An 11,855-nucleotide genomic window follows, 5' to 3' on the forward strand; every position below is an offset into this window, starting at 1 on the left:
GGGCAGAGCTGCAGGACGGAGCAGCGTGTCCCCAGCGTGTCCCCAGCGTGTCCCCAGCGTGTCCCAAACACGTCCCCGTGGCGGCCGGGTGCAAATGCCAAGGCCTGGCACTGTTTTCCTGCATGGCCCTGAGCCCCAGCTTTGGGTGCCGGGCGAGTCCTGGAGCGGAGGCAGGTGTTGCAGGAGGGGTCCCCTGTTGTGTGTGTGTCCCCCCCCCCGGTATTTATGGCACCCCCCAGAAATGCCGCCCGTCCCTCCGGGCGTGCTGCAGCCAGGGGGTACAGCCCTTAAAAACTCCAAACAAAAGGCGGGGTTTTGGGGCGCAGGGGAGCGGCCGGACCGGGGGCTGCAGCCCCCAGGCTCGGGAGGGAGCAGGAGGTGGGGCGGGGGCTTAATTAGGGCCGGTCCTTAATTGCCAACCCAAGCTGGGCGCCGGGCTGAGCCTCCCCGGCCCCGCCCACACAGGGCTAGCCCCGCCCACTCCCGCGAAGGCCCCGCCCACTCCCGTCTCAGCCACGCCCCTTGGCCGACAGCCGATATAATCACCCAATCGCCGCCGGGGAATGGCTTCCGGCCCCGCCTCTTTCCCCGCCCCCGTGGGCTGATTGGCAGCCGGCGGCGCCGCTGGCCCGCACATGGGCGCGGGGCCGGGGGAGCGCGGGTTCGAGTCTCGGCTCCGCGTCTCGGCTCCGCTGCCCGCCCGCCATGGCCCGGCGGAGCGCACTCTCCATCCGCATCGTGGAGGGCAGGAACCTGCCCGCCAAGGACATGTGAGTGTCCCCCGGGGGTCGGGACAGGTCTGGGAGGGGCGCCCCGGGAGGGAGCCCCCCTGGCCCAGGAGTGCTGTGGGGTGTCCCCCCCAACAGGTCCCTGTGCTTTAGGGACACTCCCCCAGGGTGGCTTTGGGGTATCGCCCAGCTTTGGGGGCTCGTCCAGGACGGCTTGGGCTCTCCTCCAGCAGTGCTTGTGCTTTGGGAGTTCCTTCCAAGATGGCTTAGGGGTCCCCTTGCAATGGGGATTCCCCCCAGGATGGCTTTGGGATTCCCCCCCAGCAGTGCCTGGGGGTGCTTTGGGGGTTCCCTCCAGGGTGGCTTTAGTGTCCCCTTGGCATTGGGAGCTCCTCCCACGATGGCTTTGGGGTCCCCTTGCATTGGGGATTCCCTCTGGGATGGCTTTTGGATGTGCCCCCAGCAATTTCTGTGCTTTGGAGGTTCCCCCCGGGGTGCCTTTGGGACCCCTCTTGCTTCGAGGGTTCCCACCAGGGTGGCTTTGGGTGCCCCCGCCTGTTCTCAGTGCTCTGGGGGCTCCCTCAGGAGTGCGTTGGTGTCCCCCTGCTTGGGGACACCCCCTGGAATGGCTCCGCGGTTGCCTCCCAGGAGCACCCAGAACTGGGGGCACCCCCAGCAGTGCTTTAGGGTACCCCACGCAGGGCTCCTGCCTTGTGGGGCTCCTCCTGTGCTGCCGTGGGGCAGGGCTGCCCCCGCCACACACCCCCCACCCCTGCAGCTGGCCCTGGAGCTGGGTCCTTTGGGGGGACCCCTGGACAAGCAGCAGGACACCCGGTACAACCGTCCCCCAAAAGGAGCAGGGAGGAGCCCCCGGTGCTCTGTCCCCTGTCACTGCTCTCTTCCCAGCCCTGGCTGGGATCCGGGGGCTCCGCTGGCAGCCCCTTGGGTCGGGCATTCCCTCCTTGGCAGCCCCCCAAGGGCTGCCCACGCATCCCGGCGTTATCCTCATCGCTCTGATCCTTATGGGGTGGGATGTGGGTGGGATGTGGGGCGGCCGCCAGCCACCAAAGCAGCGGGAAGCTGTTGAGCAGTGCTCGGCAGCCGGGCAGGGTCAAGGCTGCCGGAAAACCAGCAAAACCCCCTTCAGCCGTCATGGAAAAAGAGGATAAACAAGGAAAGAAACATGACTTTTTTTTTTTTTCTTTTTTTCTTTTTTTAAATCCCGTGTGTCGGAGCCTGATTTTTAAATCCCTCGGCATAACTCCCTGCCGGCAGCTTGAGCCAGCGCAGGCGGGCTCCGGTTTTTCGGAGGCTCTGGTTTTTTAGGAGAGTGCGTTGCAGAAAGCCGCCGTGCAATAACGCCTGGAGCCGAGCTTTCCAGGCTTTGGGACGCGGCGTCGGGGAGGGAGAGCGGCCGCCCCGGGGCGGGGGGGACCCGATTCACCCGCCGCCGGCTGACCTTGGCCGTGGCTGGCCGCCGTCCCCCTCCCCTGCCGACGGGGGCTTACGGGATCCAGCTCCTCTGCCCTGTCCTGGCACAGCCTTTGGGATCGCCGCCGATTTCCCCACGGGAAATCCATCTGCGGGGTGTCAGCGGCGTCCCCGGGGCGTATTTGCAGGTCTGACCCTGCTGGCAAGCACCCGTGGGTGATGGGGCGCCCCCGGACCCCCGTGGGGCTCCTGTGGGATCCAGCACAGGCAGCCGCAGGAGCAGGGTTTGGCCGATGTTACCGTGGTTTGTGACCCCCCCCCCCCCCCAGTGCCACCCTGCTCCGAGGAGCTGTGCCACCGGCGACCCCCTCCCCTGCCCCAGCAGCAGCGGGGTGATTTCCCCGGGGTTTAGCCCAAACCGCTGCTGTCCCCGGGTCTCCCACCTCCTCCTGCTGCAGAAGAGCCTCTGGGTTTTGCCTTCCACGCCAGCACCCGCCCAGCGCGGGGCTGGCACCGTCCGGCCACCGAACCACGAAACTGCCCATAAAGAGGCAGGGAACCGTGAAACTGCCCATAAAGGGGCAGGGAACCCGCTCCTGCTTTCACCCTCCGGCTCGTCCCTGCCTGACGCCGGGGCCAGGGCAGGCGGGATGAGCCGCAGCAGCTCGGGGTGGGCTCTGCCTCCGTCCGTCCCCCCCCTCCCGGGATACGCTGAGAGCGGGAGCCCCTTCCCAGCTGAGCAAAATCCTCTTCTGCATCTTCATTGCAGGAAAGCAAGGAACATAGTCTGCTTTATTGGGTTTTTTTGTTTGTTTTTTTTTTTATATATATATATTTTATTTTATTGCCCCTCCCTTCCAAGGGCTGGGCAAAAGTGGATGAATTTCTAATTGTAAAACGCAGTGCCTCAGCCCCCCTCTCCCCCAGCGCTGCCTGCCGAGAAGGATGGCTCTGGAGAGCACGTATATTTATTCCCCCTCCCCCTTCCCTGATTTATACTTTAAAGCTTCGTTCTCCGTTTCCTCTTTTGAAAGCCCATCCTTCCCCTTTCCTGGCTCCTTCCCCTGCACAGACAGCCTCCTGCCGCTGCCCGTGCCAGCCTGGGGGGGCCGGGGCGGGTGGCCAAAGCCAGCCGTGCTCTGCGTAGGCGTCAGCAGGGTGCCCAGCGCCCGCGGAGAGCCTGCCAGCCTTATCAATCTCCTCCCCTGACATCTCCAGGGACGGCGATGCCGAGCAGACGGTGTCGCCTAGCGCGCTGCCGGGTTGCCCACCTGCCTCTGCAGCGGGGATTTGTCCCCCACTGACGCGGATCACAGGCTCCCCGGCAGTCCGGGGGCCTCTGCAGCCTGCGGGGGACGAATTTTGGCTGCCCTGTGGTTTAATCCCTGCAGGACGCGATGCCCCGGTACTACAAGGGCGGCTTCGTGGCACCCCGGGGACGTGGAGCAGCCCATGTGCTCGAAACGTCCCCGTGTTGGGGACAAGCTTTTCCTGTTGCTGGCATTGAGGCAGCTCCCATCCGAAGCCTTCCCGGCGTTGCTGGGCACAGCTGGGGTGGGCAGATGTTCCCTTTCTGCCTGCCTGCTCCCTGCCCGCTCCATGGTTTGCACAAGGCAGGAAATGTCAGCGGCGGGCGCTGGCTAATGGCGCTTCACCCACCGCGCTCATTAAAACCCTCTCAGGAGGGAGCCGGCGGTGAGCCGGCGGAAGGCTGCTCTTAGCAACCTGCCTGCACTGCCACCACCACGCATGGCCCGAAGTGACGGGGGTGCCTGGGGAGGCCAGCACGGTGCCGGGATGCACAGCCCGGAGAAAACCCCTCACAGCCGTGATTTGCGCAGCAGGGAGCCCCCCAAACCCTTTTAATTCCCTCAAGCCCTTTAATTCCCCCAGCAGCTGGCTCTCAACCTCCCTGGTTTTAGGTTGGAGAAATCGCTCTGTGCTTGGGATCCCCAAACCCCGACCTGGGCACTGCCCCCCTTCTTTGGGACACTCGCCGCTGGCTAACGAACGCTGCCAGGACCGGCGTTAATGAGTAACCATGCTCAGAGCAGGCTGCTCCGCTCTGGCTGTGTGCGACACGGGAGCCACAACTTTTCCACCCTCTTGGCCAGCACCCGGGTCCTGCCGGCTCGTCTGCCTCCGGCCGGAGCCCCCACCCCTGCCTGCAACTGAGTCACCTCGTTTCTGATGGGCAATAAGCTGTAAAATGGTGATTATTTTTTTTTAGCAGCGCATGAGCAGGTCGCCCCCGGAGAGGAAGCGGGGTCAGAGCATCATGGTGGCTGTCACCAGCCCGTGGGTGCCTTGGCACGCGCTGCCTGCCCTTCGCACCCTCTGCATCACTGCAGGGGGGTCCCCAGGGATGTCCCCGTCCCTGTGACGGTGTCGGGGCTGGAGGAGGCTGCCGTGGCCCGGCTCCCAGTGCGTGCAACGGGGCCGCGGGTGCCTGGAGCTGTTTCGGGGAAAGGGTGGGTTTTGTTTGTTCTTCGCCTTCCTATTTGGAAGAGGAAAGCCACGTTCAGCTGCCAGCGGGATGCGGTGGCCGGACACAGTCAGGGATGTGTTTCCCCAGGCTGGGAGCGAAGCCAGGGTCAAATCCACCCGCTGATGCCCCTGCTGCCCAGCACCCCATAGCCCTGGGGTGTCCCTACAAGGGGCGCCTGCGAGGTCCCCGCTCTGTGGGGTGTTTTGCCAGGGCTGAAGGCTTTGGTCACCCGTGACCGTGAGAGCCCCGCGGGGTTGGGGCGGGGGGCCAGGGCCACGGCTGGTGGCGCTGACAGAGCTGTGGTGGCGTGTCCTTCTAGCACGGGGAGCAGCGACCCGTACTGCATCGTGAAGATCGACAATGAGGCCATCATCAGGTGAGTGGCTCCATGTCCCTGGTTGGTCTCCAAACCTGCTGGCGTGTCCTTCTCCTGGCAGGTTCCTCCATCTACCCTGCTGCAGGCACAATATTATTAATATTACTATTACTATTATGCCCTGCTTTGGGCTGAGCCACCCCTCCAGACGCAGGCTGCGATGTCAAACAGCTCGTGGCCACCCCACCACCCTGTAAGCCACCCCCCATGTCTTGCCAGCCCAGAGCCACAAGACAGGACAGGGACTGGGACCCACCCCCTGCCCCATCTGTGTGTTCAACACTGTGGGTGCCGGCCCCAGCCACGTGTCACCAAAAGCTGGGAAGCTCACAGGGCTGGAGAGGTGGGGAGTGCCCCGGCGAGGGAGTCCTGTTCCCCCTGTCACCGTCACTAGTGCTCTCTGCCCCGCAGGACTGCCACGGTGTGGAAGACACTGTCCCCGTTCTGGGGGGAGGAATACGAGGTGCACCTCCAGCCCACCTTTCACAGCGTCTCCATCTACGTCATGGATGAGGATGCGCTCAGGTACGGGCAGGTCGGCTGTGGGGCGGCGGGTGCTCGGCATGGGGACTTGGACGTTGGTGGCTTTGGCTGCCTGCGTGCTCAACCCCATTGTAGACAGCAGAGAATCCACACCTGGATTGGGCTTTGGGACACAAACAGGTGAAGTTATTTCCCAAGGTTATTTTGCAGCTGGCAGCAAAGGGTGGCTGACGCGCTCCATGGGGACAGACACACAGTGGTGGCCCCAGCCCAGAACACCTGGGTGCCTTCCCCCACCCCGAAAATGTGCGGCGGGGGCTGTCCTGCCTGGGGCCAGGCGGAGCAGGCGGGCTCCGATCCCCACCCTGTCCTGTTCCTGGCTTTTGTTTTCCAGCCGCGATGACGTTATCGGGAAGGTCTGCATCACCCGGGACATGCTGGCGGAGCACCCCAAGGGTAGGGGAACGTGTGGCCAGGAGGGTCCCAGCGGGGACCCATCTCCCACCCCTGTGACAAGCCAGTCCCAAGGTTGTTGGGGCAATGACCCCCTCCATGAAGGTGTCCCGTTTTCCCACAGGCTACAGCGGCTGGATGAGCCTCAGCGAGGTGGACCCGGACGAGGAGGTGCAGGGGGAGATCCACCTGCGGGTGGAGGTCCAGGGGAGCCAGGGCGGCCGGCGGCTGCTGTGCTGCACCGTGCTGGAGGCCAGGTGAGGAGGGGACACGGGGGTGGCAGGGGCTGCGCGTGCAGCTGGGACGTGTACGGTGGGGTCCTGGCTGCTCCGTGACTCAGTTTCCCTCAGTAGCAGGGTCTTCTCGGTTGTCCTCCCTTGGGTGCAGAGCATCCTCCCCACCACCCGGCAGCTGACAGGGGTCCTGGGGCAGGGTCCACCTCATGTGCTGGTCTTCGTGGCGTGCATCTCAAGATGCTGGGAACTGAGGAGGGGAGTGGGTGCCGTGGGTACCTGTAGGTATTTTGGGAGGATACTGGCAAATTCCCCCTCTTCTCGGCAGGGATTTGGCCAGGAAGGACCGGAACGGCGCCTCCGACCCCTTTGTCCGCTTGCGCTACAACGGGAAGACGCAGGAGAGCACCGTGAGTACGACTTCAGTTTATCACGATCCTCCAACCTGCTGGCGGTACAGGTGAAATCATCCCACTGGGGAGCCTGGATCTCGGCCAGGAGCCAGCCCTGTTCTCCAGCATCCCCAGCTCGGTGTCCCTGGGGGGGTGTCACATCCACCTGGCGTGGGGGGATGAAGCCGTTGCCTTTGCAGGTGGTCAAGAAATCCTGCTACCCCCGCTGGAACGAGACCTTCGAGTTCGAGCTGGCCCAGCCCGCCGGGGAGAAGCTGTGCGTGGAGGTGTGGGACTGGGACCTCGTCGGCAGGAACGACTTCCTGGGCAAGGTGAGTCCCCAAACCCTGTCGCCGCTGCCGGGGGTGGGGGGCCCTCCTGGCTGCCCGCCCGACCTCCTCCTGCCTTCCCCTCCCAGGTGGTGTTCAGCGTCCAGGGGCTGGAGGCGGCCGGGCAGGAGGAGGGCTGGTTCAGGCTGTGGCCGGACAAGTCCAAGCCAAGGGAGGAGGAGTGAGTGTCGGCATGGGGGTGTTGGGGTGTGCTGGGGCGGTCCCGGTGCCCGCAGGGCTGTTGGGGTTATTCCTGGGAAGCGTCCTCCCTTTGGAGGGGCAGCTCCTGGAAACGCCCTTGTCGGGGAGAGGGGGAAGTGCCGGGCAGCCCCACCTGCCTGCCCAGGCTTTCCCGGGCTGTTGGGCCACCTCCTGCTTGGTGAAGTGCTTCTCCCCCGCTTCCGTCCATCCCTACATCCCTCTCCCCACCCACCCTGTGCCCCCGCAGGCGCCGAGGCAGCCTGGGCTCGCTGCAGCTGCAGGTGAGGCTGCGGGACGAGACGGTGCTGCCGTCCCACTGCTACCAGCCCCTGGTCCAGCTCCTGTGCCAGGAGGTGACGTCGGGGCTCCAGGTGAGGGGTCCTTGCGAAGCCCTGCCAGGGCACCCACCTGCCTCCAGCTCTCTGCCGGGGCATGTGTCTCCCTCGGGCCATCACGTCGTGGTGCCTCTCCCCACCAGGATGGCCAAGTGCACCTGGTCACCCTCCTGGATGAAACCACCACGGCCGAGTGCCGGCAGGAGGTCGCCATCAACTTGGTCAAACTCTTCCTGGGCCAAGGGCTGGTCAAGGAGTTCCTGGACCTGCTCTTCGAGCTGGAGCTGGCCAAGCCCTGTAAGGCTGGAGCGGGGAGCGGAGCTGGAGGCTTCCAACCATCTCCTGGGGCTGCAAAACCTCCAGGACCTTCCGTGGTGATTTTTTTGGGGGGATGACAGTTGAGGTTCAGCCATCAGGCCGTGCTCTGGGTGGGAACCTGTTGGGTTCATCCCGAGCAACGTGGGGGCTGATGCTGGTGGAGGAGCAGGTGGGTTGAGGTTAGGAAATCCCCATAACTCCCATGGAAATGGCTGGGGGTGGAGGGCACAGCCCCTGTCAATGCCCCCTCCCATGATTGAAGCTGCCCGGTGGGTGACCCGTGGCCATCCCCCAGGCCACAGACTCTCTCCTGTTTTGCAGGTGAGCCCAACACTTTGTTCCGGAGCAATTCCCTGGCCTCGAAGTCGATGGAGTCCTTCCTCAAGGTGCCGCACTGCCTGAAACCTCCTCTTCCCATGTCACCCTGGCTCTGGGCTGTCCCCACTGGGGACGGTTCCCGGGGCGGGTACTGGGAGGGCTGGTGGGGCTGTGTCTTTCCCTGGGGCTGGGAGGTTGGAGAAAATCCCCTAGGTGACCCATATCGGGGAGTCTGGGGGTGTCGGGTGGCAAACCTGTGGCCCTGCCCCCATCACCATCCCCTGCATGGTCCCTCGGCAGGTGACGGGGATGCCGTACCTGCACGCCATCCTGGGACCCACCATCACCCGTGTGTTCGAGGAGAAGAAGTACGTGGAGCTGGACCCCGGCAAGGTGGAGGTCAAAGATGTCGGGTAAGAGGTGCAGGGGGTGGCGAGGCCGGGGGGTCCCTGGCCATGGGGCTGATGGTGCCAGTGCCCGCAGGTGCTCGGGGCTGCACCGGGTGCAGACGGAGGGCGAGGTGATCGAGCAGGGACGCCAGCACCTCCAGTCCTACCTGAGCGAACTGCTGGATGCCATCGGCAAGTCAGCCGCAGCATGTCCCCCCGTCATCCGCGCCACTTTCCGGCAGCTCTTCCAGCGTGTCGGGGAGCGCTTCCCCCAGCACCAGGTTGGTCCGCAGCAGGAGATGCACTGGGGGGTCAAACAGGGACATCCCCGGGGGACAGGGCGCACTGGGTGCAGTCCCCCAGCTTTGGTTGATGAGGTCCCTTCTCGGGCATGGGGGCAGCCCCCGGGGATGGGGCGCAGGGGGACAATGGGGCCATGCAGCACCCAAACAGCCACCCTGCTGCTGGCAGCCAGCCCCCATGTCCCTGGAGCATCGCTGTATGTGGTGCCTGGGGCTGTCCTGCGTTGGGACAGACGCTCACGCCTCTCCTCTCCCTCGGGCGGCTGCAGCACGCCAAGTTCGTGGCCGTCACCAGCTTCCTCTGCCTCCGCTTCTTCTCGCCGGCCATCATGACCCCCAAGCTCTTCCACCTGAGGGACACACACGCCGACGCGCGCACCAGCCGCACACTGCTGCTCCTGGCCAAGGTGGGACGGAGCGGGGACACCAGGGGGTCGGTGGTGTCACCTAGGTGGGGTTTTTGGGGAGCTCAGCTGCTTCCCACTGGGAAGGGCTGGGTCTGGTGCCAGTGACACCACCATCCCCGGGGGTCTCCAGGCTGTCCAGATGGTGGGCAACATGGAGCCGGCAGCCGGGCGGGCCAAGGAGGCCTGGCTGGCCCCGCTGCTGCCCGCCCTGCAGCAGGGCATCGCCCAGATGAAGGACTTCATCGCCCGGCTGGTGGGGATGGAGGAAGAGGAGGAGGAGGAGGAAGGTGAGGGGCAGCTGCCAGGCCCCTCTGCCGCGGTGGTGAAGGAGGGGCCGCTTGTTATCCACAAGACACGGGGCAAGGGGCCGCTGCTTGCCGCCACCGCTAAGAAACTCCATTTTTGCCTCACCGGGGAGGCCCTCAGCTTCGGCAAGAGCCCTGGCGCCGAGGTAGGGGGGTGCTGGGGGGTGGTGGGGGCTGGCAGCGAGGTGGCACTTGCGTCATGTCCCCCCCCACACACACACCATCAGCGTATCGGCGCCATCGCCCTGGCCGACATCCTCGCTGCCGAGAAGGTGGAGGAGAAGAGCTTCGGGAGCTCCCACGTCATGCAGGTGGTCTACATGGACGCGGGCGGGCGGCAGGAGACAGCCTACCTCCAGTGCAAGGTGGGAGGGGGACCGGGGTGGGGGGACACCCCGAGGGGCGGCGCAGCCTGGGACGCCCCCGCCGCCACTGTGCCGTCCCTCGCAGTGCGTCAACGAGCTGAACCAGTGGCTGTCGGCCCTGCGCAAGGTGTGCGGCAACAACCCCCGCGTGCTCCGCGCCTACCACCCCGGCGTCTTCCGCGGGGACAAGTGGAGCTGCTGCCACCAGAAGGAGAGGACAGGTAGCGGGGAGGGGACCCCCCCCCCACAGGGGTGCTGGTGGGGTACGTGCGTCCCCCATCCGCTCTCTCGAGCCCCGCTCTCCCGCAGGGCCGGGCTGCGACCGGACCCGCCATGGCGTCACCCTGCAGGAGTGGAGCGACCCCCTGGACCCCGCGGCGGAGGCCCAGCGCCTCTTCCACCACCTCCAGGGACTCCGAGGGACGCTCAGGTGAGACCCCCGTCCCGGGATGGGGACACACACCCCCTCGCACCCCCCTGTGCCCCCTGCCAAGGGCCTGTCCCTCTCCCCAGGGAAAAGTACTGGGAGCTGCTGGAGCCGGAGGACGCCCAAAATGGCCCCCGGGGGGAAGGTAGGTGTGGGGGGATGCTGCGGTTGGGACACGGGGGACGGGCTGTGGTGGCTGTGGGGGGGTTCGGGGTCTCACTGTCTGTCCCCCCCCCCCCCCGCAGGTTCCCCCCTGCCCGAGGGGCTGAGCCGGCTCTTCGGGGTGCTGGGGGAGCTGGAGGGCTGCCACCGCCTGGCGCAGCCCCCCGAACCCCCGGCCCCCGCCCTGCTGCAGCTGCAGGTGTGAGGGGACCCCCGGGGTGGCCGTCCCCACACCTCGGGGACTGCTGCCGTGGCAATAAAGGCACTTTGTACCCTGCAGCCGGGTCCCGTCTGTCTCTGGTGGGGACGCTGCCGGCCACGGGGATGGGCACTGGTGGCGGCAGCACTGGGTGGGGACTGGCCAAAGCTCTGCTGGTGGCACTGGTGGCGCTACTGACGGTGGCACTGCTTGTGGTGGCATTGGTGACATTGCTGATGGCCCTACTGCTGGCAGCGGTGCATCACTGGTGGTTCTGCTGGTGGCCTGGTGAAAGCACTGCTTGGTGGCTCCATTGCTAGTGGCTCCACTGGTGGTGGCACTGCTGGTGGCACTGGTAGCTCTGCTAGTGGCAGCACTGGTGGTGCTACTGGTGTTGGCACTAGCGTCATCGCTGATGACCCCGCCGCTGCCATTTCTTGTGGCCCTACTGGTGGCAGCGGTGGCATTACTGGTGGTTCTGCTGGCGGCCTGGTGAAAGCACTGCTGGTGGCTCCACTGGTGGCGCCACTGATGGTGGCACTGGTGGAAGTGCTGCGGGTGGCACTGGTCGTTTTACTGGTGGCTGCGCTGGTGGTGCCAGTGATGGTGGCACTGGTGACACCCTGGTGGCCCTCCTGGTGGACTTCTGGTGGCCGCGGTGGTGGCATCACTGGTGGGTCTGCTGCTGGGGGCATTGCTGATGGTGTCACTGGTGTTGGTGCTCCTTATGGCATCACTGATGACATCAGCAGGGGCCCTGCTAGTGACCTTTCTGGTGGCACCAATAGGGCACTGATGGTGGAACCACCGATGGTTTTGCTGATGATCCCAGCAATGGTGGCACACACGATGGAACTGGTGCCACCACTGCTCGTGGTGGCACTGGTGATGTCACTGACGGCTTTGCTCGTGGCCACGGTGGTGGCATCACTGGTGGTTTTGCTGGTGGCCTGGTGAAAGCACTGGGGGTGCTAGTGATGGTGGCGCTGGGGGGGAAGTACTGCTGGTGGCGCCACGGGTGAAAGCACTACTGGTGGGAGCACTGGTGGGTGGCTCCACGGGTGGCGGCACTGGTGGAAGTGCTTCCGGTGGCTCTAGTGGTGGCTCCGCTGGTGGTGGCACTGGCGACACCCTGATGGCCCTCCTGGTGGACTTCTGGTGGCCGCGGTGGTGGCATCACCGGTGGTTCTGCCGGCCCCATCGCTGCTGGTGCT

General features: G+C 65.4%; 1 protein-coding gene across 3 annotated transcripts; it reads left to right on the forward strand.

Annotated features, from left to right (window-relative positions):
* The first annotated feature begins 620 nt into the window (after nt 1–620).
* RASA4B (RAS p21 protein activator 4B) lies at nt 621–11,838 on the forward strand. Of its 3 annotated transcripts, none has more exons than XM_063341321.1 (20): nt 621–770; nt 4,967–5,023; nt 5,435–5,548; nt 5,901–5,962; nt 6,084–6,216; nt 6,521–6,602; nt 6,785–6,916; nt 7,003–7,094; nt 7,362–7,485; nt 7,593–7,746; nt 8,089–8,153; nt 8,386–8,498; nt 8,569–8,755; nt 9,046–9,183; nt 9,314–9,634; nt 9,716–9,853; nt 9,939–10,074; nt 10,204–10,283; nt 10,367–10,425; nt 10,526–11,838. In XM_063341321.1, the coding sequence occupies exons 1-20, from the start codon at nt 706–708 to the stop codon at nt 10,959–10,961; spliced, it is 2,688 nt and encodes an 895-aa protein (XP_063197391.1). In that variant the 5' UTR covers nt 621–705; the 3' UTR covers nt 10,962–11,838. The 3 variants fall into 3 exon arrangements, with proteins under 3 accessions (XP_063197391.1, XP_063197392.1, XP_063197393.1); XM_063341322.1 differs by having other exon boundaries at nt 10,163–10,283; nt 10,526–10,731; XM_063341323.1 differs by lacking the exon at nt 10,367–10,425 and having other exon boundaries at nt 10,163–10,283.
* The last annotated feature ends 17 nt before the right edge of the window (nt 11,839–11,855 follow it).

The sequence above is a fragment of the Chroicocephalus ridibundus genome, chromosome 7 (genome assembly GCF_963924245.1).
Source record: "Chroicocephalus ridibundus chromosome 7, bChrRid1.1, whole genome shotgun sequence".
Taxonomy (NCBI): domain Eukaryota; kingdom Metazoa; phylum Chordata; class Aves; order Charadriiformes; family Laridae; genus Chroicocephalus; species Chroicocephalus ridibundus.

Bases quoted from the DNA above. Each gene is read 5' to 3' on its own strand.
- RASA4B (XM_063341321.1), top strand. From the start codon at position 706: ATGGCCCGGCGGAGCGCACTCTCCATCCGCATCGTGGAGGGCAGGAAC. The intron at 7,486-7,592 runs GTGAGGGGTCCT...TCTCCCCACCAG, and splicing joins AGGTGACGTCGGGGCTCCAG to GATGGCCAAGTGCACCTGGT. The intron at 10,284-10,366 runs GTGAGACCCCCG...CCCTCTCCCCAG, and splicing joins GGACTCCGAGGGACGCTCAG to GGAAAAGTACTGGGAGCTGC.